This window comes from Schistocerca americana, chromosome 8 (assembly GCF_021461395.2).
Source record: "Schistocerca americana isolate TAMUIC-IGC-003095 chromosome 8, iqSchAmer2.1, whole genome shotgun sequence".
Classification (NCBI taxonomy): Eukaryota; Metazoa; Arthropoda; class Insecta; order Orthoptera; family Acrididae; genus Schistocerca; species Schistocerca americana.
Window position 1 is genome coordinate 121677417 of NC_060126.1, and position 26821 is coordinate 121704237.

The 26821-nt window shown below is 42.1% G+C and overlaps 2 protein-coding genes across 5 annotated transcripts in view; one reads left to right on the forward strand and one right to left on the reverse strand.

Annotated features, from left to right (window-relative positions):
• Nucleotides 1–1471: 1471 nt before the first annotated feature.
• LOC124545151 (CDP-diacylglycerol--inositol 3-phosphatidyltransferase) lies at nt 1472–26033 on the reverse strand. Of its 3 annotated transcripts, XM_047123983.1 has the most exons (7): nt 25896–26033; nt 12566–12686; nt 10777–10860; nt 10556–10690; nt 4249–4402; nt 3946–4109; nt 1472–3679 (listed from the first exon to the last, which is right to left on the reverse strand). In XM_047123983.1, the coding sequence occupies exons 3-7, from the start codon at nt 10811–10813 to the stop codon at nt 3522–3524; spliced, it is 648 nt and encodes a 215-aa protein (XP_046979939.1). In that variant the 5' UTR covers nt 10814–10860; nt 12566–12686; nt 25896–26033; the 3' UTR covers nt 1472–3521. The 3 variants fall into 3 exon arrangements, with proteins under 3 accessions (XP_046979939.1, XP_046979938.1, XP_046979940.1); XM_047123982.1 differs by lacking the exon at nt 12566–12686; XM_047123984.1 differs by lacking the exon at nt 12566–12686 and having other exon boundaries at nt 25956–26018.
• A 379-nt stretch (nt 26034–26412) lies between these two features.
• LOC124544637 (coronin-6) overlaps nt 26413–26821 on the forward strand; it is a 111132-nt gene continuing 110723 nt past the window's right edge. Inside the window, exon 1 of one of the 2 annotated variants that reach the window (XM_047123248.1) lies at nt 26413–26803. The gene's annotated coding sequence lies outside the window, so the exon portion shown is untranslated. The remainder of the gene's footprint in view (nt 26804–26821) is intronic. The other variant, XM_047123249.1, reaches the window with a different exon arrangement.

The following is a 26821-nucleotide window of genomic DNA, read 5'->3' on the forward strand; positions in this document are numbered from 1 at the left end:
GGAGTACTATTTAGTGGCCCCCATAATGGTATGGGGCATATTTGTAGTGACCTTTAGATTCTGTGGTAAAAGTGATAACTTCATTTGATGAGAATTACAATCAGCTGCTAAGGAATCAAGTGGAACACTGCACGACTTTGTAACGCTATTTTTTAGGATGAGCTCTGATGCCACGTTCAATCACATCCCAGATGTGTTCAATTAGGTTCAGATCTGGCTGGCACAACAATTGAAGTTCGCTACTGTGTTCCTCGAACCCCTCCATTACACACCTGTCCTTGTGAGATGGCACATTATCTTGTTACAAAACACCACTGTGGTCGGGAAACATGATCGTCATGAAGAGGTGTACATGGTCTGCAACCAGTGTACAATACATCTTGGCTGTCGTAGTGCCTTGCACAAACTACTCTGGCCAATGGATACCAACATGAATGTTCCTCAGAGCATAATGGAGCCGCTGCCATTTTGTCTCTGTCCTGCAGTACAGGCATCAAAGACCTGTTCCCCTGGAAGACAACAGATTCATGCCCTCCCATTGCTATGATGAAAATGTATCAGGATTCATCAGACCATGCCACACTCTGCCTCAGCACCAACATCCAATGCTGATGGTCACATGCCCATTTCAGTCGTAGTTGCTGATGTCATGTTAACATTGGCATGTGCATGGGTAATCGGCTGTGGAGGCCCATTGTCAGGAGTGTTTGGTGCACTGTGTGTTCACACATATTTGTACTCTGCCCATCATTAAAGTCTGATGTTATTTCTGCCACAGTTCACCGCCTGCCATGTATTACCAGTCTGCCCAGTGTACCACGTCCGACACCTGTAATGAGAGGGGGGTGCCCAACCTCACGACATCTTGATGCAGTTTCACCACATGCTGAAGACACTCACCACACCACTCCTCGAACACCTGACAAGTGGTGCAGTTTCCAAAATGCTCATGCCGAGGCTGTGGGCAATCGCCATCTGCCATCAGTCAAACCCAGATGGATTGTGCGTCTCCCCAATTCTACACACAGACAGCACGGTTACTGGTACTACATGTACCATGCGTGTGTCTGACTGATTCCTTGCCAGGCTATGCTGCTATCACCTGGACGAGTTTATATCAATAGTAGGTCTGCGGTCATATGTTCAGGCTGATCACTGTAAACATGCAGTCAACATTTGATGTTTATTATAGTGGTATGATTTATGTACGCATTTAAATAGACATGTGCAACAAACCGTACTGGAAGATTTTTATCAAGAAAAATGTTTATGATAATTGTTGCAAGAATTATAAGCACATTAAATTATAATCCTAAGGTTGCCTTTGTTTGTTTTAGTGAGGTGTTGCTTTGTGCGGTAGACTAATTGCAATTTTTACAGTGTACGTTGCTTCTTCAGAAACAAAATCACTGTTTGGGTTCTACATTCTAACACATTGTTTCAATAAAACCACAAAACAAAATATTTTTCCATTTTCTTTAATAACTGAATGCGCAATTGAAACAATAAATGGAGAACATGCATTTAAAAACTGGGCGAGCAAGACAAAAGTACAAAATAATACAAAAAGTAATAGTTATAATTACTAGGAATGTAATTTCAAAACATAACATGTAAAACCAAATAGCAATATCACTCGTCATTTGCACTGTAACAAAAAATTGACCACTTCTGTACAGCAGTTAAACATTTACTTACTAGTCTATTTTTACAACATAACTACATCCACAGGTATTGTAGAGTTATATTTTTATTTCTTTTTGTTGTTTACACTGGCCTTAGTGGTGCCTTTGCACTCCTCTCATTGAACTAGTGTTGTCAATTAAAGTTCTTACATGTCCTCATGGTAACTATCAGTTTATAATGAGAGAGAGAGAGAGAGAGAGAGAGAGAGAGAGAGAGAGAGAGGGGGGGGGGGGGAGGTGATATATTTATTAGGTCACTCACTTAACTGTATAATGTATATTGGTGGTGGTGATATTCCTGAGATCAGTTGTTCAACTAGAGCTTCAAATCCTCAATAAATTTAAGAATTTGTCTGGCTAAGACACCCATAGCACCAATAGGAGTGGAGGTGAGAAGGAAGTGACTTGTAGAAACAATTGAGAAAAAGCTTGATATTAGTGTTGAATTTATAGTTTTCACAGTTGATAGACTTATTGATGACAGTTGACCTCTGATAGTGAGGGTAGGATTTGAAGAAAAAGGATTGACATCTAAAAATATCTGAAAAGTGACAGTGATATCACCATCATCATTAATTATTATTTCATGTGGCTCAATGACCTGGTGCAAGTCTTCCAAACAAACGCCACTTCAGTGACTTGCATGCCCCTAACCTAACTCAGTTATCAAACTAGAGAAAGGAGGGGACCTACAGTTTAATGTGGAATCAGTGACTCCTAACATCACAGAGAGGTTGAACGCTACATTAAAACATAGAGTGAAAAACATGCTTTACGTCTAGACCAGCAGCCCAATAGTTGGGACAAAACCTGATGGAAAATCACTGGGGATGAGGCATGCCTAGCACACTTCAGTGTGGGATAGGAAGATGGTAACGTGGAAGAATAATCATCATACCCAGAGCCTCTGGATTCACTGGATGGTTACAGTTACAATGAAATTTCACATCCGCTAGCTGTGTGGGGATGGGAACAGGGTGACATGGAAACATAATTAAAATTAGTGTCACAGCCAAAGATTTCTAAGGTTACTATCTGGACTGGTGCCCTGATGAGATCTCTCTCATAGTGATGGAGTGGGGTGCAAAGAAGGGAAATTCCATCGCACTGTCCTTTACTTAAAATTGGATATTCAAATATTTTACTATGGATCCTCAATCTGTGAAAGACCGTATGTAAAGATGATGCTGGGCAACATAAAGAAAGTTAGTTGTAATTTCAATGGCCCTCCCATTTAACTCAAAGAGACAGCAATTTCCATTGAGATTTGTGTTCTTGATCATAAACAGTAAATCACTGAGGCACTCTATTAAGTACTGTGAAGTGTTTCAGGTCATCATGTTTCTTTTACAGGTCATTTCACGTTGCTTGCTCAAGAGTGGGTTTACCAAGAATTTATTTATTATTACATCTGGAAGGAAAAGTATAAGTTGAATTCCTCTCCCTGCCTTATACAGGACTAGGAAAAATAAGTAACCAGGCAACACTGCTTAATCAGCTAGTTGCGATTAAATACAATGAAAGAAAAACTGTCACCTACATATAACAGAATCTGTGTAGTCATCAGGAATTGATTCACTGTTTTTAGGTGAAAACTTCTTTGGCATTTAGAACTTGCATTTCATAAATTACAAATCAAACTGCTATTTAGTCCTTCAAAGGTATTTGTATTTTGTTTCAAAATATAACAGAGCATCTTATATTTACTCAGGACTTTCTTGCTATCAAAAATGGAATTTCTAAATCACATTAGTGACTAGGTAAGTTTGCAATGCACAGTTGTAGTTTCACTAGTACTTTCCAAGTACTAATATTCATGAAAGCAAGAGCCATTGCTCACTGTTCTTTTGTTAACTGTGCTTGTCTATCTTGAAGATCTATTGCCGCCAGATTATTACATGCTACATATCCTTGAAGAAGAGAAATAAGTGCTTTAACAAAAGCAACAGGTGCTGTTAAATATGCTACAATACGGAAGAGACCCAGGCCTGCAACTGTAACAGAAATTACTGACAATTAGTACATGTAAAGATTTGAAAGAATTTTTAAGATCATACCAGTATTTCATGAATAGCTAATAAGCCACTAAGCCTGTGATTAATAATGTAAAACTGAAATTAGCAAAGGAAAGGAAAAATTACACACTTGAAAAATTACATTGACTAATTAATCCTCAAAACTTTCAAGATACTTTGTCAAGTTCATTCCTGGTACTGGGATCACCACCACAACTAAGAAACAGTAAAAGATATAGACATACCTACAGGACCTTCAGTGAAATACAAGAGGTACAAACTAGCATAAAACGCTTCATTTCCTGCACACATAAAGAACAGAACAGGACGTGATGTGTAGTAGATTCTCATAATTGGGTTACCAGACAAGTCAATAAACTTGTGACTCGCTTTTCCTTGAAGAAGACTCCTGCAGCAGATGGATAAAATCCATTACAAAAAGTAAGCTACATGTACTGCAATCATATGATACTTAATTATGAGAGCAATATCTAATTAATAATACTTTGCTTTAACAACTTACATAAATTATACTGAATACTACTTACGTGTGCAGATATATCCAGTGACAAGCTATGTCAATTGTTATACTTAATTGGAACAAGAACATGTGTTGTGGGTAAAAGTAGCTCAATGTAACTATTAGGCACATTGTACCACATCGATCTGTTAGCTGATCCAGCATGGCTCCAAATTTTGTACCTGTAACATGTCTTATATTGTACAAAATACCAGTATAAATGTATAAAAGGTGAGTAGGATACAATGGAGAATGCAACTCTCTCTCTCTCTCTCTCTCTCTCTCTCTCTCTCTCTCTGTGTGTGTGTGTGTGTGTGTGTGTGTGTGTGTGTGTGTGTGTGTGTGAGAGAGAGAGAGAGAGAGAGAGAGAGAGAGAGAGAGAGAGAGCACTAGCTATCTCTGCCCAAAAGGTTAGCTACAAGGTTAAAATATATGTTGTAACAGTAGAACATCATCTGTGATTCAATATGTATTTGCCATATGCAACATAATTTTCCATCTATAAAACTGAATACGAACAAATCAGTTCCATAAAGAACAATTTCTCCTCAGCATGTTATACTCTGATGGTCTTATCTGTTTGTGACACCCAGTGTCTTCTATAATGACATACTATTCCAAGCTATTCTCAGTTCTTAGCTATGGGATTTCTTTCTGGGGATCAAAAGCACAAAACATGGACACTATTTATGAACTGGAGACAAAGGCCATAAGAATAATAACCAGAACTAGCTGTTGGCCTCATTGTAAAGAACTATTTAAAAACCAAAAGTGGGTACATCTGCCAATCTATTGAGCAAACCAGGGAAACATTACAAAGTATTTCACTAACAGTTCTTTATATAACCATGGACCTATATTCAGTACGGGCTTCGATTTACCAAGGAAAAAAAGAAAAAAAACTCAAAATGGCACTTGCTATCAGGGAATAAAACTGTATAATAATTTGCCCAAGGAAGTGAAAGAGATTACTAAAACACATCTACTGAAAAAAGGCAGCTAAAACATTCTTTCTAAACTCTACATACTAAACTATTAAGGATTACTTGGAGGACTCAAAGTAGTGATTAATAATGAAAGAGAACAACTGCAACAACCTGTCACATTTCAGTGCATGACCAAGGTTTTCTGCTTTTACAAGAAGACTGTGTCAAGATCTAAAGAGTGTAACAGTAATATCTTGTCATTCTCTTGAGCTCAAGATCTGTCTCATCATGGGAGAATGCTGCCTCAATCTTCAGATGGACCGAAGAAAGGATACAGAGTATAACTGACTGCTACATCGTCATCATCATAATTAGCCATCTGAATCCAGAGTATACTTGAATGTGGCCCCCGAGTTAGTTTTCCAAACAGTCTGGAGTTAGGGCAGGGGCACAGCAGCAGCTTCTTGGTCCAGAAGTCATCAGCGGGCATCCTTAGAGGGTGCGACAATGAAGGGCAAACCTATTTTTTATATTATAAGTTATCTCAAGCAACTTTTGTGTAAATCAGGAACCAACCAAATGAGGTGGTGCAGTTGTTAAAACATTGACCTTACATTTGAGGGGGATGGAATTTGCTCTGTTTGGCCATCCTGATTTGATTTTTCTAAGGTTCCCCAAATCACTTCAGGCATATGCCGGGATGGTTCTTTCATGAAGGCCACGGCTAACCACCTATCCTGTCCTCATAGAACGTACTTATGTATTGTTTGTATATTTATATTTTGAGCTATTGTTTTTCATTGTATTACCCTGGCAATTCCTACATCATAGTTAGATGATCCTTGGACAAATAAAATAGCATATTAATCTTGAATTATTTGCTCATTTAACCTCACTGTATACCATGCTACATTTTTTAAATTGTTCTTTCACAAAGATTGTGTCACAAGTTAAAATGTGACTTCCTCTTGGATTCATGAATGTTGAGCTTTAAGGGCAGACTTGAGAGATCCCACACAGTGATAAGCCCTGCTCCTCTAGTGACTGTGCCGGAACATTTTTTATGGTCACCAAAAAGCCTAAAAGATGAAGTGCATGTAAGATAAAATACGGCAAGTCCAGCATCTACAGAATTTTTAGCATTTCAGAGTTTAACATGTACATGTCAGAGAGTTTTGCAGATGACATGAACTGCATAATGGCACAATGTGCTTGGTCACTGGAAGTCATACAGATCGAGGTCTTCAAAGGGAAAATGGCTTACTACAATGACACACAATTTAAGTTGCCTGCAACAGTAAACCAACATGTGTTCCGGGTGTAGGTGTCTACGTTTTTCTGTCGAAAGGAAGTTGTTTACTGTAATGGAATGCTTGTTAAGGGAAAGAATGTGGGAACTCATACAAGCGAAGGAAATGAGAGGGCTGTGCTTCCCTGAAAGGCAATTTTTCAAAACTTTAGATAAAATAAAGAGTTGGAACTGAATTTCTCATAATTTCCCAGATTTAACATGGCTGGGCTGTTACATCATCATCATAATTAGCTATCTGAATCCACTGCTGCCATAAGCCCAGACTTGTCCTTAAATTACAGTCTTCTATTATCCACATCCTCTGGTAGCTCTTTTTACATTTTCTGTATTTGTTTTTAACATTTATCGTTGTTAATATTCCCAAAAGCTCTTTCTTATTTTCCCATTCGTCTGTTAAGATGGAGGTCGGGTGTATGTGGTGAGGTGGGAGAAATGTCCATCGCACTGCAGGTGGATGCGGCAGGACCCACATCTGCTTCTTACATATTTGTCTGTCTGATTTTGGACTCTCATCTGCTTCTGCCATATTCGTCAGTCTGATTTTGTGCCTCTTATACATATCCTGAAACTGCTCTTAAAATTTAGTGTTGTCAGTGTTCTAGCCACAGCAGCCAGAGACAGAGGTCTCGTGAGTTGTATATGTGGGAACTCATATATATATATTTAAAAACAAAGATGATGTGACTTACCATACGAAAGCGCTGGCAGGTCGATAGAAACACAAACAGACACATACATACACACAGTGTATGTCTGCTTGTGTCTGTATATGTGTGGATGGATATGTGTGTGTGTGCGAGTGTATACCCGTCCTTTTTTCCCCCTAAGGTAAGTCTTTCCGCTCCCGGGATTGGAATGACTCCTTACCCTCTCCCTTAAAACCCACTTCCTTTCATCTTTCCCTCTCCTTCCCTCTTTCCTGATGAGGCAACAGTTTGTTGCGAAAGCTTGAATTTGTGTGTATGTGTGTGTCTGTCTGTGTCTGTGTTTCTATCGACCTGCCAATGCTTTCGTATGGTAAGTCACATCATCTTTGTTTTTAAACATATTTTTCCCGCGTGGAATGTTTCCCTCTATTATATATATATATATTTTTTGTGTGTCTGTCGACCTGCCAGCACTTTCATTTGGTAAGTCACATCATCTTTGTTTTTAGATATATATTTCCTACTTGGAATGTTTCCCTCTATATATATATATATATATATATATATAATGGAAGGAAACATTCCACGTGGGAATGTGTGTGGATGGATATGTGCGTGTGTGCGAGTGTATACCTGTCCTTTTTTCCCCCTAAGGTAAGTCTTTCCGCTCCCGGGATTGGAATGACTCCTTACCCTCTCCCTTAAAACCCACTTCCTTTCGTCTTCCCCTCTCCTTCCCTCTTTCCTGATGAGGCAACAGTTTATTGTGTGTGTGTTTGTGTTTGTTTGTGTGTCTATCGACCTGCCAGCGCTTTTGTTCGGTAAGTCACCTCATCTTTGTTTTTATATATATATATATATATATATATATATATACACACACACACACACACACACACACACACACTCCTGGAAATTGAAATAAGAACACCATGAATTCATTGTCCCAGGAAGGGGAAACTTTACTGACACATTCCTGGGGTCAGATACATCACATGATCACACTGACAGAACCACAGGCACATAGGCACAGGCAACAGAGCATGCACAATGTCGGCACTAGTACAGTGTATATCCACCTTTCGCAGCAATGCAGGCTGCTATTCTCCCATGGAGACGATCGTAGAGATGCTGGATGTAGTCCTGTGGAACGGCTTGCCATGCCATTTCCACATGGCGCCTCAGTTGGACCAGCGTTCGTGCTGGACGTGCAGACCGCGTGAGACGACGCTTCATCCAGTCCCAAACATGCTCAATGGTGGACAGATCCGGAGATCTTGCTGGCCAGGGTAGTTGACTTACACCTTCTAGAGCACGTTGGGTGGCACGGGATACATGCGGACGTGCATTGTCCTGTTGGAACAGCAAGTTCCCTTGCCAGTCTAGGAATGGTAGAACGATGGGTTCGATGACGGTTTGGATGTACCGTGCACTATTCAGTGTCCCCTCGACGATCACCAGTGGTGTACGGCCAGTGTAGGAGATCACTCCCCACACCATGATGCCGGGTGTTGGCCCTGTGTGCCTCGGTCGTATGCAGTCCTGATTGTGGCGCTCACCTGCACGGCGCCAAAAACGCATACGACCATCAATGGCACCAAGGCAGAAGCGACTCTCATCGCTGAAGACGACACGTCTCCATTCGTCCCTCCATTCACGCCTGTCGCGACACCACTGGAGGCGGGCTGCACGATGTTGGGGCGTGAGCGGAAGACGGCCTAACGGTGTGCGGGACCGTAGCCCAGCTTCATGGAGACGGTTGCGAATGGTCCTCGCCGATACCCCAGGAGCAACAGTGTCCCTAATTTGCTGGGAAGTGGCGGTGCGGTCCCCAACGGCACTGCGTAGGATCCTACGGTCTTGGCGTGCATCCGTGCGTCGCTGCGGTCCGGTCCCAGGTCGATGGGCACGTGCACCTTCCGCCGACCACTGGCGACAACATCGATGTACTGTGGAGACCTCACGCCCCACGTGTTGAGCAATTCGGCGGTACGTCCACCCGGCCTCCCGCATGCCCACTATACGCCCTCGCTCAAAGTCCATCAACTGCACATACGGTTCACGTCCACGCTGTCGCGGCATGCTACCAGTGTTAAAGACTGTGATGGAGCTCCGTATGCCACGGCAAACTGGCTGACACTGATGGCGGCGGTGCACAAATGCTGCGCAGCTAGCGCCATTCGACGGCCAACACCGCGGTTCCTGGTGTGTCCGCTGTGCCGTGCGTGTAATCATTGCTTGTACAGCCCTCTCGCAGTGTCCGGAGCAAGTATGGTGGGTCTGACACACCGGTGTCAATGTGTTCTTTTTTCCATTTCCAGGAGTGTATATATATATATAAAAACAAAGATGAGGTGACTTACCGAACGAAAGCGCTGGCAGGTCGATAGACACACAAACAAACACAAACATACACACAAAATTCAAGCTTTCGCAACAAACTGTTGCCTCATCAGGAAAGAGGGAAGGAGGGGGGAAGACGAAAGGAAGTGGGTTTTAAGGGAGAGGGTAAGGAGTCATTCCAATCCCGGGAGCGGAAAGACTTACCTTAGGGGGAAAAAAGGACAGCTATACACTCGCACACACGCACATATCCATCCACACATACAGACACAAGCAGATATATATATATATATATATATATATATATATATATATATATATATATATATATATATATATATATATATAAAGATGATGTGACTTACCAAATGAAAGTGCTGGCAGGTCGACAGACACACAAACAAACACAAACATACATATTTATATATAATGATATTGTTTTCTGGTTCTCTCTTTCATACTATTTTCCACGTGATATGATAGTAGTCTTAGATAGCTTTTACTTCTGGTTAGCAAGAATGTTCTCTATGGGCATAATTCATGGAAGAGGGACTGAAAATCTCGTACTTTGATTCATTAATCTCTATACAAACATCCAATTATAAAATCCATGCTGTTTCTGCATGCTTTCTAACGTCATCTACCCACTTTGGATTAACTTGTCTACTGTCTAACTTGTCTAACTGTTAAGTGAGACCATAAGAACATAAGAAAGATTTTATTATTGTAATTTTTATGTGGTTCTGTGATTATTGATTTACTTTATGACTTAAGACAGTTGCTTGATGTTTGGGCTAGCAGCCAGATTAATTATATTTGAGAGTTATGCCTAGAGATGAAGCATTATTTTCAAAACTGCAATTTTAATAAATGAATGGCCATAATGTGTAAATAACCACGTTTGGAAATTACATGTAGGCTGAGGACCCATCAAACAAACAAACAAAATTCTCCCTGATTGTTTGATAAAGTTTCAGATATTCCATATTTAAGTTCCACAAATTCTTTTTCATTATCATATCAAATGCTCCACATTTTAACAGCCATACATTAATTCCTCAAATAATAGAGAATAAAAAGTAGTTACACAGCAGGAAAGATACTTACTTTGATTAAAATACCTGGCAGCATGTCCATCTATTGCATCAAGCAATGAACTTATGATGTAGCACCAAGAAGCTATAATGTGATTTGTAGGCATATAGTAAAATGAAATAAGGGCAAGCACAATTCTTGCATAACCTGAGAAAAAAAAGACGATCCTTGGAGCATCACATATATTAATTTAGATGACTTTCAAAAATCATCAGTAAAAAGAAACCAATTACCTATGATGTTTGGCACAAACAAGAAAACATTCTCCATGTTTTGCTGAGTAACTTTCAACTATTAGGTGATCAGCAAATAATAACCTGTGGAAAGAAATTTTGCTTGGAACATAAACTGTATTCCAACAAAAATATTGCTTATTTCTAGATATTAATAGGAAAATGAAAACTGTAAGCGTTGAAAACCTGTACACTGCTCAACGAAAGTTTGGAATACTATCGTAAAATGTAATCTATGATATTAGAGGTCTCATTCACCTAGGCACTTCATGCATGAGTTAGAGCCCAAATACTGGGCCGTGTTTATTATTGGCGTGCTTTGTGGCCATTTCCCGGTCATGTAAATATACAGCACATCGCGAGCAGTCCAGTATCGACAACAGCTTCAGTCAGTTTGTGTTCAGCACTGCAGTAACAAGCCACATAGATGCATACAACACTTTGATAGAGTCAGGATAGTGGCTTTGCTGTCAGTAGGTCATACACAGCATGATGTTGCTGATTGGTTACATGTCACTCAGAATGGCGTGTCTGAGGTGTGGAGAAAGTACAGAGAGATGGGAAATGTGAACAATAGGCCTTGCAGTGCAGGATCGTTTCCTCCAATTGTGGCTCATAGGCGCCCGACATCAACTGCCAGAAATACTGGAAATGACTTCTGCTGAGCAACAGTAGTTCATATGGCTCTTGTAAATCAACATTGGGTCATTGTGGAATGGAGTACTGTCATGTTTGCTCATGAGATCAGGATTGGTTTGCAACTGGATGCTATATGTGTTAGGGTCTGCAGAAGCACTAGACGACATCAGGGACACCAATGTTGTCAGGAAGTCCATCTGTTCGCAGGTGTAAGCGTAATATTCTGGGCAGCAATAATGATTGAATGGCATACCCCTCTAATTCCCATCTATGGCAATTTGACTAGCCCCTGATACCTCCAAGAGGTCCTACAAACGATTGTAAGCCCCAGCAGATATGAAGTTGGTGACAAATTCACCCTAATCAATGATAATGCAAGACCACACCGTACTCTAGCAGTCTCTCAGTGTCTTCAAAGATGCAACATCTACCAATGCACTGGCCAGCACAGCCACAGGCATGAATGCAATGGAGCATGCATAGGACCTGTTGAACGTGGCCATTGCACAGTGTCCGAATCCACCTTACAATCCTCAGGACCTCACTGAAGCTGCCATTGAGGAGTGGGACCTCATACCCCATAATAAACTTGATCATCTCATGAAGAGCATGTCTCGCAGAGTGGAAGAAATCTGTGTGCAGGACGGACATATTCACTACTATAAAGACTGTTAATCATCATCATGAGATAAAGATGTTCACTGTTTTTGTTTTCAAAATGTAGGCTTAGGAGAGAGCCTGCTTTGTTTTGTAATGATTTTTTGTAACTAAACAAATTTTTCTCGTTTTCAGAAGGAATTGTGTTTACTTTGCTGATAAGGTGCAGTTCAAACCTCAATAGGTGTACAGTAAGAAATCACTGCAGGAGACTCTGTGATATTTCAATCTTCTGTTGAGGTGTGTATATCTGGTTCAGTTACCTTAATGATATATTGTTTTTATTACACTGGGAAGAGCTACATGTTTAATAATAATCTAAATCTAGTTTTGGCTTGTGAGAAATGGCTTTGTAAAGTGTGGTAATCAGTGATGTGTGAGTTTCATTAACAGATAAAATGAAATACCTTATTGTAGGAGAAGGAAAAAGCTATACATCACAAATATTAAACTTGACATAGAACATTGAGGGTGGCTTTGAGAAATGGCTCGCCACAGGTGCTGTAGTCATTGGCCTCTCTGTGGCTTCTAATACAGTCAGTCATCAGCTTCTTATAACAAAGATGTATGACATCATCAAAGTCTTCAACCTCATGTGCAGCATCAGAAACCATCTGCAGAACCAGAGATTCTTCGTTAAATTTCAGGGCCAAAGAAGTAGGTGGAGAACACAGAAGAACGGGTTACTGCAAGGCAGTGTGCTCGCACCATTGTTATTCAACATCTACACTAATTATCAGCCATTTCCTGAACGAGCTCAAGTTTTATCTATGCTGATGACTGTGCAATCACTGCTCAGGTCTACAGTTTTGAAAAGTTGGAACAAACCTAGTCTACAGCCCTGGGAAAAATTTACCACCTATTATAATGATAAACGCATGAATCGGAATCCTACCAAAACTCACACCTGCACATTCCACCTCAGGAGCAAACAAGCAACCAAAACCATTGAAATCATCTGGACAAGAATTGCTCTTGCACGTGCCCAACTATGAAGTATCTGGGAGTGACTGTACACTTACATTTAAGAAACATTGTCTAAACGTGAAACAGAGTGTCTGCTTAAAACAACACTGCGCGAAAACTGATAACCATCATGAACTCACCCATTCGCGTGTGTGTGTTTGAGGTTTACGGGCACTAAACAGCGGGGTCATCAGCGCCCAAACGCATAAAAACAGGAACACATGCAGTGAAGGGACTAAGACGAACAGCGAACAAGGGGAACAGCTAAAAGACACAGACCTGATGCAGTTCCAAATCCTCACATAAAGAGGCAAAACAAGAGGAGAAGGAGTGCACTAAAAAAGGAAAGAAAACACAAGGAAGGGAGGACAGAAACCGAAGGGAAACAAGGAGGTATTCGTGACTGGCGGACCTCTTACCTAAAATCTGGGTGAGCCAGTCATCCAGCAGCACATTAAAACCCTCTCCCTAAAATCCGTGGCAACAAATTGGACAGGACACAAAACCGTAAAACCTTAACCACAGACGTCGCGTCGTCTTTCAAAATAGAGGGCAAATCCGGTGGCAAAGAAACCACCGCCCTCTGGTCAGAGAATAAAAGACAGTCAAGTAAAATGTGGCGGACAGTAATCTGGACGCCACAAGCACTGCAGATTGGGGGATCCTCCCGCCGGAGTAAAAAACCATGTGTGAAGGGACTGTGCCCGATGCGGAGGCGAGTGAGGAGAACCTCATCCCGCCTGCATGACTGGTAGGACGTACACCATGGCCGCGTGGTGGCCTTGACCAGACGCAGCTTATTTTCACCGACTGCCAGCCACTCCTCTTCCCACTGACGCATAACGCGAAAATGCAGGAGGGAGGTAACAGCATGGAGGGGGACGGCACATTCAACAACGTGAGGGAGGGAACATGCATCTTTGGCAGCCACATCCGCCAGTTCGTTTCCGCTAATATCCATGTGCCCCGGCACCCAGCAGAAGGAAACCACCTTCCCCTGCCGCTGCAGGTGGAGTAGGGCATCATGGATGTTCTGGACGACCGTATCCGCTGGGTACAAGTGTTGCATGGTCTGAAGGGCACTCAGGGAGTCAGAACAGATGAGGAACTGACGACTGGGAACACATCTCATCTGCTCCAATGCCCGCAAGATCGCAAACAATTCGGCATCAAAGATGGTAAACGCCGCAGGAAGCCGTAACTTGACGAGTCGATCAGGTAAAACAACAGCACAACCAACAAAGTGCCCCTGTTTAGAGCCATCCGTAAATACTGGTACATGGTCGGGATGCTGGTTTAAAATATCATAAAATAAGGAGGTAAAAACAAACGCAGGAGTGCAGCTCCTCCGGTACTCTGACAAGTCTAAAAGGACGCTGGGCCTCTGGAGCAACCAGGGAGGCAGGCGAGTAAAACCTTGTCGTTGGGGGGCCACACGCTCCACACCAAGGGACTCAAGCAAATGCTTGGCACGAATCCCAAATGGTCTCGTTGCCCTGGGACGACTGGAAAAAGAGACGTTCCATAGGCGGTCGGGCAACGGTAGGGTACGCAGGGGAGGTAGGACAGGCAAGGAATTGACACACCCGTCGCACCATGAGGAGTTTCCGCTGGATGGCGAGCGGTGGTTCCCCTGCCTCAGCACACAGGCTGGGGATGGGACTAGTACGGAAGGCACCAGTGGCCAGCCTGATACCCTCATGGTGTACTGCGTCAAGAATCTTCAGATACGAAGGCCTCGCTAACCCATACACGGTGCAACCATAGTCAAGACGCGATCGGACGAAAGCCCTATAAAACTGCAGCAGACGCGCCCGATCTGCTCCCCAGGACCGATGCCTCAGACACTTCAAAATATTCAGGGCCCGCACCTTGAGGTCTTTAAGGTGAGGCAACCACGACAACTTGAAATCAAAAGTGAGACCCAGGAACCGCACATTGTCGCTAAAAGGAAGAATGGTGTCCCTCAGACGCAATTCAGGGGAGGTAAAAAGACGTCGAGAACAATTAAAATGAACACACACACATTTGTCTGCAGAAAAGGTAAAACCCGTCTTTGCAGTCCATGCCTCTAATCGCTGTATCATAAGCTGCAACTGCCGACTAGCAGTGACAAGACTGGAGGAAGAACAGAAAACAGCAAAATCGTCCACAAACAAGGAGCATTGGACAGGACTCCGGATAGTGGACGTGATACTGTTAATGGCGACGGCAAAGAGGGTGACACTTAAAACGTTTCCCTGAGGAACACCATTCTCCTGCACATACAAATCAGATAGCACGTTACCAACCCTATATCGAAAGAGGCGGTGGGAAAGAAAGGACCGAATGAAGATGGGGAGACGGCCACGAAAGCCCCACTCATGGAGTTGATTGAGGATATGGCGACGCCAAGTAGTGTCATACGCCTTATGAATGTCAAAGAAGACACCTAGACAATGCTGGTTATGCAGGAAGGCCTGTTGGATGGCCGCCTCAAGCAGGGTCAAGTTGTCTATAGTGGAACGACATCTCCGAAAGCCACACTGAGAAGGGCTAAGGAGCTGCCTGGTCTCGAGCAGCCAAACCAGGCGACGGTTGACCATGCGTTCCAACGTCTTCCCGACACAGCTTGTCAAAGCAATACTCCGATAACTACTGGGATGCGTTCGGTCCTTCCCCGGTTTGAGGAGGGGAATCAAAATCGCCTCCCGCCACGAGTCAGGGTACGTGCCGGATAACCATACCGTATTAAAACAATTCAGGAGAACTTCCTTGGAAGGCAGTAACAAGTGCTGCAGCATGCTGTACCGGATTTGATCATGACCAGGCGCAGTATCATGAGCCACAGACAGCGCCGAATCCAGTTCCCACATTGCGAAGGGGCAGTTGTAGGGCTCAGAATTTGGAGACCGGAAGTCCAAGGGACCCCTCTCGATGGCAGTGCGGTAGCGGCAGAAATCTGGATCACAGGTAATAGTGGCGGTAGATTCCGCAAAATGCATGGCCAGTGTCTGGGCAATGTCTCTCGGCGCCGTGAGAAGACTTCCCTGATGCAGCAATGCCGTGACAGGTAGTTGGCTGCGTTTCCCGGAAATCCTCCTGGTGGCTTCCCATACTTTCGTAGAATTAGTGGAGCGGGAGATGGAGTTCAAGAACGAATGCCATGACCGTCGTTTGCTCTCTTTAATCACGCGCCGCGCTTTGGCCCTTGCCACCCGAAAGGCCGCAAGATTGTCAGCTGAAGGACGGCACTTGAAGCGGCGCAGAGCTGCACGGCAGGCTCGGATGACTGAGCGGCACTCAGTGGTCCACCAAGGGACAGGACGCCTCTTGGGATGACCGGATGACCGTGGGATTGACAATTAAGCAGCATGGGAGATCACGGCTGTAACATGGTCTACCCATTCGTGGACGCTGGCACGGTGTTCCAAAACAGCCAGTTGGCTGAAAAGTGTCCAGTCAGCTCGGCAGAGGTGCCACCGGGGCGGCGCTGGGAATGCCATAGCCTCATCCAGGAGGCGAATCCAAAGAGGGAAGTGTTCACTAGAATGGAGGTCAGCAGCAACCTCCCACACAGCAGAATCCGCTAGTGCTGGAGAGCAAAAGGAAAGGTCAATAGCTGTTGATGACCCACAAGCAGTACAGAAATGAGTGGGAGCACCAGAGTTGAGGATGCACAGTTCTTCAGACATCATGAGGCTTTCCAGAATGCGACCCCTGGGGCAAGTAGTCGAAGAGCCCCATAAGACATTATGAGAATTGAAGTCCCCCAGAAGAAGAAATGGGTGGGGGAGTTGGCTAATAAGGTCTGCGAGAGCCTCAGAGTCTATCGCATCCTGAGGTGGTAAGTAAAGTGAACAGACTGTGAGCCTCCGACCCACAAGAAGGTCAACTGCAACTGCTTGCAAGTCTGTAACAAGAGGGAGCTCAGATGAGGGGTGCATGTCACGGACAAAAACCGCAACACCACCCTTTGCCCTTTCCCCCGTCAGATCATCTTTCCGATAGACGGTATAGCCCCGTAAAGAAGGAGCATCAGTGGCCCGAAAATATGTCTCTTGGAGACATAAGCACAAAGGGCACTCTCGTACAAGGAGCTGTAATTCGGCCACATGCGTCCTGAACCCATTCAGGTTCCACTGTAATATGGGAGCCAGTGATCAGGGGGGCTGAACTCTCACCCTGCCTCTGTGCTTTGGAGGAGAGCCCGTACTGGCCGGAGATTTATTCCTGGGGCGAGAAGATCGCCCCCGGTCGACGTCAATGTCCATCAGCTCCGATGACGACCCACGGGAGACATCAGACAGTACGATGGCCTCGTCATCGGACCGACCCTGACTAGTCTCCGCAGGTGGCAAAACCTTCAGCTTCGGCGTCTTTGTCTTGGGGGGCTTAGAATGCAGAGCCTTGTCAACAGGTGGAGCATTACTCGCCTGGGCAGAAGGCCCCATATGGGGAGAGGGAGGAAGTACCCCAATGTCAGCAACCACAGCCTTGTCCGACGTTGCGAGGAGAGCCGCAGGTTGCAAAACAACCGCAGCAGCACAAGTGCACTGGCAAACGCAGGTATTAGTGCTAACACTAGCAACCTCCGTTTGCGTAGCAACAGTGGCCATTTGTACCAGTTTTTTCAGAGCGGAAGCGAAAGATGTAGTAAACACAGGAGGTTGCATGGCCTTAAAGAGCTTCTTGGCCTCACCATAGGGGATGCGGTTAGATGTTTTAATCTCCTGTATCTTCGTTCGTCGAGATAGATGGGGCAGACCCGGCTCCAGACAGGGTGATTCCCAGAGCAATTCACGCACTGCACAGGTGATGAACAATCAGCTCCTTCATGGGCAGGCTGACCACATTTACCACAAGTGGCTATCCCATTGCACCCCAACGTAGTATGCCCAAAGTGCTGACATTTAAACCAGCGCATTGGGTTGGGGAAAAATGGCGTTACTGGCAAACGTAAGAACCCCGCTTTAACATGCTCTGGGAGTCGTGGGCAACTGAACGTGAGAATAAACGAGTCAGAATTGACTAGGTCCCTATCGACTCGTTTCATAATATGCTGCACGTCAACAATACCTTCATCAGCCCATTCAGATTTTAACTCGTCTATGGGGATATCCACCAAGTCCCTACATGTCACAACACCCTTACTGTAATTCAGAGTGGAGTGGAGCTCGGCCTCGATAGCGTACTCACTGAGACAGGTTGCTTTCCGAAGAGAAGCGACTTGATGGGAACTAGATGTCTCAACTAACAGAGTCCCATTGCGCAGTCACTTCACAGATTTAAGTGTTCCTGCAATTCCCTCAAGACCCTTGTGGATGTAAAAGGGAGAAACCCTCTCAAAGCTACCCTCCTTCCGTTTAATAATCAAAAACACATTCTGATTATCAGCATGTGCTCTGTTACGACAGTCTGACAAATCTCGATCAACACTAGGCGCTGGAGGACTCGCAGCACGAAGTCGCTTCTTCGATGGGGTGTGTTTTCCTACCAGTGGCCCACCCAAGCCACTGGTAGGGGGAAATGTAGAGGTCGAAGGGCCCATTGCAGTCCCACGAGCAGCTAGGGAACTAAAGGTCCGCTCAGACAGAGCCCCGCGTGCCTGAGTAAGCCTTATACAACTGGGGTGCGGCAGGTGCCCCAGAGGTTGCCCGCTTGCGACTGTTCCACCTCAACAGCCATGCATCTCATAGGCGCGGAGCACACCGGAAGATTGAGGGGTTTTTATAGAGGTCGGCCTTCCTCGCAATCCAGGCGGTCAAGCCAAGATTACCATTCCCCGCAGCACACAACATTCCACCGCCGCGCCATACGGTGGTCGCTGCAGCATGTCCGGGGGTTACGGTGACAGGAGACTGGCGGCGCCGACCAGTCCCCAGCTCAGGACCCCAGGGTCGTCAAGCCCGTACTCAGCAAATGAATGCTGAGCCCCTGGGGGCCACCCATTCGCTGTGAGAAATAGCATGCTAACACTGTGTTACTCCAGTGCCGAATATGCAAGTTCAGCGCAGTACAAATCCAGCCATACTATAACCACATAGAAGTGGCTTTTAATGAGATCTGTCACATTATCATGGGTTGAATAAGACCTAAACTTGTACATAAACTCTACTGTCTTGCTGCAATAGCATCTCCTGAAATTAGACATGAGATAGCTGCTAGATGAGAGAACAGCATGGCTATGACTACAGAAGCCCACCCTTTATAAGGCCATCAGTCCGCACAGCCTCAGCTGAAATATTGGCACCTACTGAAGCTCTTACATGAACACCACCGCAAGCCAGGATCTCAATGTGGTGGGGGAATGCCAACATTTGGAGAAATGAATGGTTCCTAATGAAGAGTTCCCTCCTGGTCATTCGGAGAAGTGGGTAACATGGAAGCCTCTCAAGACACTATGTTGTAGTACCATGAGATGCACGACCAGCCTGCAGGAGAAGGGCCTTCCTGTGGAGTCAGTTTTTCCCACGTGTGGTGGTGTGCAGACTAATAACCATCTACTGCAGTGTTGTTCATCTCCAGCCAAATAAACCATGAGACACCTTATGAGGGCGACACTAAATGAAATTGACATGGGCAATATCTGGTCAACCAGTGTATAAACTGATACCAACTGATTTCCATTTGTTCACTGTATACTTTAAACTGACACAAAAATAAATAAATAACCAGCCCACAAAAAATGCAAAGTTCATCCCATCTCCTGAAAAGAGTATGACAGTGAAAACTGAATTATTCCCGTTGTTTACCTTGAGAAAGGTAAAACAATAATTGGTAAGCAGTAATATAGTGGTGGGCATGATAAGACACACTGTGAAACTTTACTACATAGCCTTCTCTGAAAACTACCTAGAGCAGATAGTTAGGAACCTTAGTCATGATGGAAATATTTTGGATCTAATGGCAATAAATAAACCCGACATCTTTGAGGATGCCCACATCGAAACTGGTATCAGTGGTCAAGATGCAGTTGTGCCAACAATAATTACCACAGTACAAAGAACAACTAAAACAAGCAGAAAGATATATATGTTCAGTAAACTAGATAAAAAATCAGTAGTGTCATATCTCAATGAGGAACTTTAAAACTTTCAGCACAGGTCAGGAGCATGTAGAAGAAATCTGGCTCAAGTTTAAAAGAATAGTTGGCCACATATTGTATAAATATGTCCTCAGTAGAACAGTTCATATCAGGAGGGAAACTCCATGGTATTCAGTCACTGTGAAGAAACTTCTAACAAAACAGAGATTACTATGTAATCGGTGTAAAACAAAGTGTAGAGCTATAGACCAATAGATGCTGAATGAAATGCGTTTGGCTGTTAAAAGAGTAATGCATGTTGCCTTCGAGGACAACCATAGCAGAATATTGACAAGTGACATTTCACAAAATCCAAATAAGTTTTGGCTGTTTATAAAGGCTGTTAGTGGTGCCAAAGTTAGTATCCAGCCCCTAGAGAATGAGACAGAGCTGAAATTTAGGGTAGCAAAGCAAAAGCTGAAATGCTTAACTACATTTCTAAATGTTCCTTTGCAAAGGAAAACCCAGCAGACTGTCCCAATTTAATCTCACACCACTGAAAAGATGAATGAAATAAGTATTAGTGTCAGTGGTGTTGAGAAATCGTTAAAACTAAACAAAGATCCAGACCCGATGAAATCCCTGTCAGATTCTGTACTGAATTTGCGGCTGAGTTAGCTTCTCTTCTAACTATAATCTATCATAGATCTCTTGAACAAAAAACTGTGCCCAGTTCTTGGAAAAAGGCACAGGTCACAATCATCTACAAGAAAGGGAATGGTAGTGATACACAAAACTACCATTCAACATCCTTGACATCTATTTGTTGTAGAATCTTAGAATATATTCTGAGTTCAAACATAATGAGGTATCTTGAACAGAATGGCCTCCTCAGTGTCAAACAGCATGGATTTCAAAAACTTCGATCATGTGAAGCCCAACCTGCATTTTTCTCACATGACATACTGAAAGTTTTGAATCAAGGCAACCAGGTAGATGCAGTGTTCCTTGATTTCCAAAAGGCATTTAACTCAGTACCACACCTAAGCTTATTGTCAAAAGTGTGATCATATGGGGCATCAAGTGAAATTTGTGACTGGATTTAGGGCTTTTTGGTAGGGAGAACACAGCATGTTATCTTGGATGGAGAGTCATTGTCAGATATAGAAGTAACTTCGGGTGTGCCCCAGGGAAGTGTGTTGGGACCCTTGCTGTTCATGTTGTATGTTAATGACCTTGTAGTAAATATTAATGGTAAAATCATGCTTTTTGTTGATAATGCAGTTATCCATAATGAAGAACTAGATTAGATTAGATCCAGTTTTTGTTCCAAAAACCTGAAAATGAGATGATTCTCATGGGTATGGAACATGTCAGAAAGTGAAACATAAAACATTTGAATATGATACTACACTGATCATTTGTCAGGAGATTGTTAAAATAGGTGAATACATAAAATAAACTGGAATTGCTAATATTTACAAAATTAATATACTGTCAGAATGAAACACTATTATGCACTTTTAATAAATTTATTATACGCAGAATACCTAATCATGACTGTTGTGTCCAACTGCTGTCAAAACTGGTCAAACAATCCCTGGTAAGATATTCATCTATAGAGTAAAAGGAGTTGCCTACCAAAAAGTCTTTCAGGCACTGTACTTTCTCTGAAAGGAACCATGCTTCACCTGTGAGAAGCAGCAAAAAATATTGTCAGACTTTGATAAGATTTCAACTTGGTGCAAAGATTGGCACTTTGCTTTCAATGCTCAGGAATGTAAAAATGTGGCCTTCACAAAACAAGAAAATGTGGTATCCCATGACTATAATATCAGTGAGTCATTGTTGGACTCGGCTAGCTCGTACAAATACCTGGGTGGAACACTTTGTAGGGATAAGAAATGGAGTGATCACATAGGTTCAGTCGAGGGTAAAGAAAGTGGTACTCTTTTGCTTATTGGTAGAACACTGGGGAAGTGCAATCAAGTCTACAACAGAGATTGCTTACAAATCGCAAGTGCTCCAGTGTGAGGCACGTACCAGATAGGATTAATAGGGGATATTGAATGTATACAGAGAAGGGAAGCACAAATGTTCACAGGTTTGTTTAATCCACAGCAGAGTGTCACAGAGATAATGAACAAACTGAACTGGCAGATTCTTGAAAACAGACATAAACTATCCCAATAAAGCCTATCAATAAAGTTTCAAGAACTGGCTTTAAATGATTACTCTAGGGATACACTACAATCACCTATGTACAGTTCACATATGGATCATGAGAATAAGGTTAGAATAATTACTGCACACACAGAGGCATTCAAACAGTCATTCTTCCTGCACTCCATATGTGAATGGATCATGAAGAAACCCTAATAACTGGTACAAAGGAACGTACCAGCTGCCATGCAGCTCATAGTGGTTCACAGAGTATAGATGTAGGTGTACAATTATGAATGTGTTCTGGGCTAATCAGATGAAATAAGGCACGAAACAAGATTACTGATCCCCCATGTACTCAGCCATTATTTTCATTGGTTTAAGAAATACTTTTGATTTTGTTGATGGGGAAAACTTTGACAAAAGGAAGCCGGATATATAGAGTTGAATCAAAATTGGCAAAATGCAATAGGTAAATATTTTACAACTAACGTCATAAATAAAACTGATACATGGAATGTCAAAGTATATACAATAGTAAGACAAGTCAGTGAGCTCCAAAGTATTTCAATTCTATTCTGGTGAACATCTTAAGAATCCAATATGAAATATTATCAGAGTATAAAATTTTACTAATGATGCTGGAAACGCAGCAGAGGGGACAAAGTTGTTACATTAAATTATCTGGCATTTGTTGTGTTTTGCTATCCTTTCTGAAAGTTTAACAAATGTGACAATGCAAGTCAATCTCTTGGCGGAGACAGCTAACAAAACAGTTTTAGGAAACTCTGTAGGGGAAAAATTTATAATATAGTAATTGAATTTGATGCCATAGAAAGGGTTTTCAAACATCTAGGAGAAATATTAAAGAAACTGGACTAGAAAAATTTGTTGTGTATGAAGAAAAGATTATGTGAGATCAAAAAATTCTATGGTATCATAAGGAGTTCTATAGTATTACAAGGAATGTTTACAACACAACAGGTAGATCCAACAATCTTAAAATACACTGGTGGAACAATATACCTACAGGTAAGTAAATACCTGTAATTATGAGTTAGATACATTAGAAATATTGGGAAGAAGAAGTAATATGGGAAGAAGACATAATATGAAAACAGAACTTGGCGAGCGTGTAGCCATCCTTACCAAATTACAAAATAATTTGTGATGTTAATCTAAAATAACTCATTCTGCATCATGGCAATTTGCCTTGCAAATGATTCATAGAACATGAAACTGACAAGCTATATGGAGTGCTCTCTCTAGTCTGGGAAAAGATGACAGAATAGAGATGTTGATAAATCAGATTTATTGTATTCATATATTCCTTGATGGCTTAGAAATCTACGGCTAGGGGGAAAAAAAAAACCTTACGAAATAAAGACATGAAACTTACATTATCATATGAAGCAAAATTATTTAGTAGTGGTCTGTAATAATAATAACAGCATGTTGGTTGGAACGGTAGTCTGAGGTAGTTAATATTATTCCCAATAGCAAGTATATATACAGATAAAACAATAAACAGAACAATGTGAAAAAAACAAAATGTGAAGTTATAACTAAACTGTGGAAGCCTTGATGAAGACTGGAGTGTTTGAACACAATGAATTGGTGAGGTGCTGAAGGCGTATCACTTTCATGTACTGGAAATTAAGCTGTCTCTCGTGGCTTTCAATCTTCTATCCGCAACTAATTTTTGCAACAAAAGGGGGAGGGGTTCGTATTATTGCAGAGAGGCATTCATTAATTTTCAGTTCAGGATCATATGAAACCTGTCTGAAAATGACTGAGTATTTAATGTGGCTCATACAGCTAAAAATACTTTTCAGGGAACCATGTATTCTAATATACAAATGGTTTCAATTAAACAAGATATGTTCAACGTTTTACCCTCTACTAACTTCTACAATAAAAGGAGGAGGGACAGGCATTTATATTACCACATACAGGCATTCATTAAGTTTTAGTTCATAACCACAATAACCTTTTCTGAAAATGACTGATTGTGAATGTGACTCATGCCTTTAAGAACAGGCCTACTACTCAGTGAACCTAGTAATCTAAGATACAAATGGTTTCAGTTAAATGAGGTACATTACAATAGCAAATAAACATAGTGGTTTTTTGGTACTGTTTTGCCACATCATTGTATTACAACCTGAGTGTGCTACATACATCAAGTCTATTCATCAGCAAAGTGTTCAGAACATTGCTGGCATTACATGGTATTCTTGTAAAATAATGAAACCAATCTATTTTAAGATGTATTCTTCATGAAATGCATCTCTTTCTGCAAGGCCAATTTTAGCTCTTTGGCACACTAACGTTCCTTTAAGGTATGTGAGAAACACTGGAAGTATTATATTGGTTTACAAGCAATAGAAAGTTATATAGATAGGAACAATGTAATAATTCACTAATTCCACAAAAAGGTCAGGTAAAAACCAATAAAAAGTTGTTATGTTTCTGGTAGATATATTGAGAACTTCACTGATCGATTGTTGTACAACACTTCCTGCATTAGCAAAATATCTCTTATTCAGTGATAAGGAACACAACATTGAAACAGGAGTGACGCAGTACTCAGATACAGCTGGGGGCGGAGGGGGGGGGGGGGGGAGGCAACCTTGACAGTTTGCAGTACCTCCGAATGTTTTGTCAAAATAGTGTGCACTTCCTTATTACTACAATAAACATGAAAAATAGCTAAAATTGTGGTTACTTTCATAAAATGACTAGCAAATTTCTCCACCTCTGTCCAATGGTGAACTTTGCAAGACCATTTATGGAGATGGCAAAGAGTACAATTGTCTTGATACTGGCAAAAGAACTACTGTGTTTGATGTTTGAATGGGCCCAAGTACAACGATCATTTTTACAGGGAATCTGTCTGGTTGTGTTTGTAGTAGCAATTGCTGCAGGGAACTGTTCATTCTTATCTACAGCTAACCCTACATTAATATTTTGCAAACTATTACGAAGTTCATCGCGGTGTGTACAACACATTAGGAATATTGAGATCACCAGGAACACACAGATTAGCATTTTGCTGCAGCAACTTTGTTTTCCCTCCGCTCGCCCTTCCACCCATCATTCTGTCCAGCAGATAGATATATTTGCATTTAATTTGTATCTATACGAATGGAATAAATATTTAGATTAAATAAATTTGTTTACAATAAAGTTTTCATCATAATATAAATCATTTTATGACGTCGAAGGTCAAATTATATACGCAAATGTCTGTTTCGTTTACGCATGTACAACCTGTGTGAAGCACTTTTGTAATATACTTCGGGTCTTGATGATACACTAGGGATGTGGAATACATGTAAATATGGTTCCTATATATTAATACAGCTTAAATATTATAATCTGCTCTGAGAAAATCTGTACAGCAATGTTGAAACACTAAACAAAAAATTAAAAACGGATGTTAACTGAACCGGTATGATAACCAGTGGATTGTGCCAACAATATTCTATTGGAAATGTAACTACTCAGGTAAATATCGAAAATTTCAATTAAAATTTTTGCCAAGGCGAGTTAAAAGTTTGACTGCGAGAACTGGATTACTGGAAATTAATTTTCTCGATCAATATTGTCAATTTAAATGGTACTGGCAGGTCAGGGTTTTGGACATTAGATACAGTACAGGGTTTTGAGAAAATATGTGGCTTACTAAAACAATTCACGACCCTGAAAAGCTGGAAAGAACGCCGATAGAAATTTTTTGTTGCACCTTGTTTATCTTTTCTTTACAACACAAATAATCCGTTTGTACACCTGCAAAAAGTTGCGCCTCTTTCCTACGCGTCAATTGCCGTCGACAGTCGACATGATCTAATCGATATACGGCCCGCCGACTCGTATTTGAAACTGCCTAGGTCATCGTCAGGATTTTATCAAATTTCACCAGCATTGTATGACTATAGTGAATCTGTATTATGCGTATGTATTATATGTAAATACGTATTGTTTCAACTTTTCAATCTCAGACATTTCAGGATATAATGTCCATATCCATTCCTTCCTTGCTTATTTTATCAAATAAAAGGGTTCCAAGAGCTTCTGTTAAAAAAAAAATCCTTTACCGGTTACAAATGTCGATAAACTTTCCTATTTTCTCGCATAGTGTATTTAGTCAACTTCGTCCCTTGCCATCTCCATCTAGGTTTCGCTCGACGTACTAACACTTCGATGCGCTATCTCGAAACATAGATTAAAAGGCGGAGGGCGTTCGTAAACGAAACAATAGGGATTGGAACGAACATGTTATAGGCGTTGATGCTTGCATTGGTTGTGGATTAAGTACTAGTTGACACGGTGTATCACCTTCGTAGTGTTTTAGCTATAGACGTTACTGCAATTTTTCATCTAATAATTTCAAGGTACATTACCTAATATGGTGCTGTGACGCTATTTCCGTTTCGAAGGTAAGGGCGCTTTCCAGGAATTCTATTGACACGAAACCGCATCAAGAACGCCTCCAAATTTTTAGTGCAAATACTAGATTTATGAATGGACAGTCACTAATATTCGTCGTTAGCAGTGACATTTCGTATTAGCGATTAAATAAAGCAGTGGAAGGTGAGTGACGACATGTAG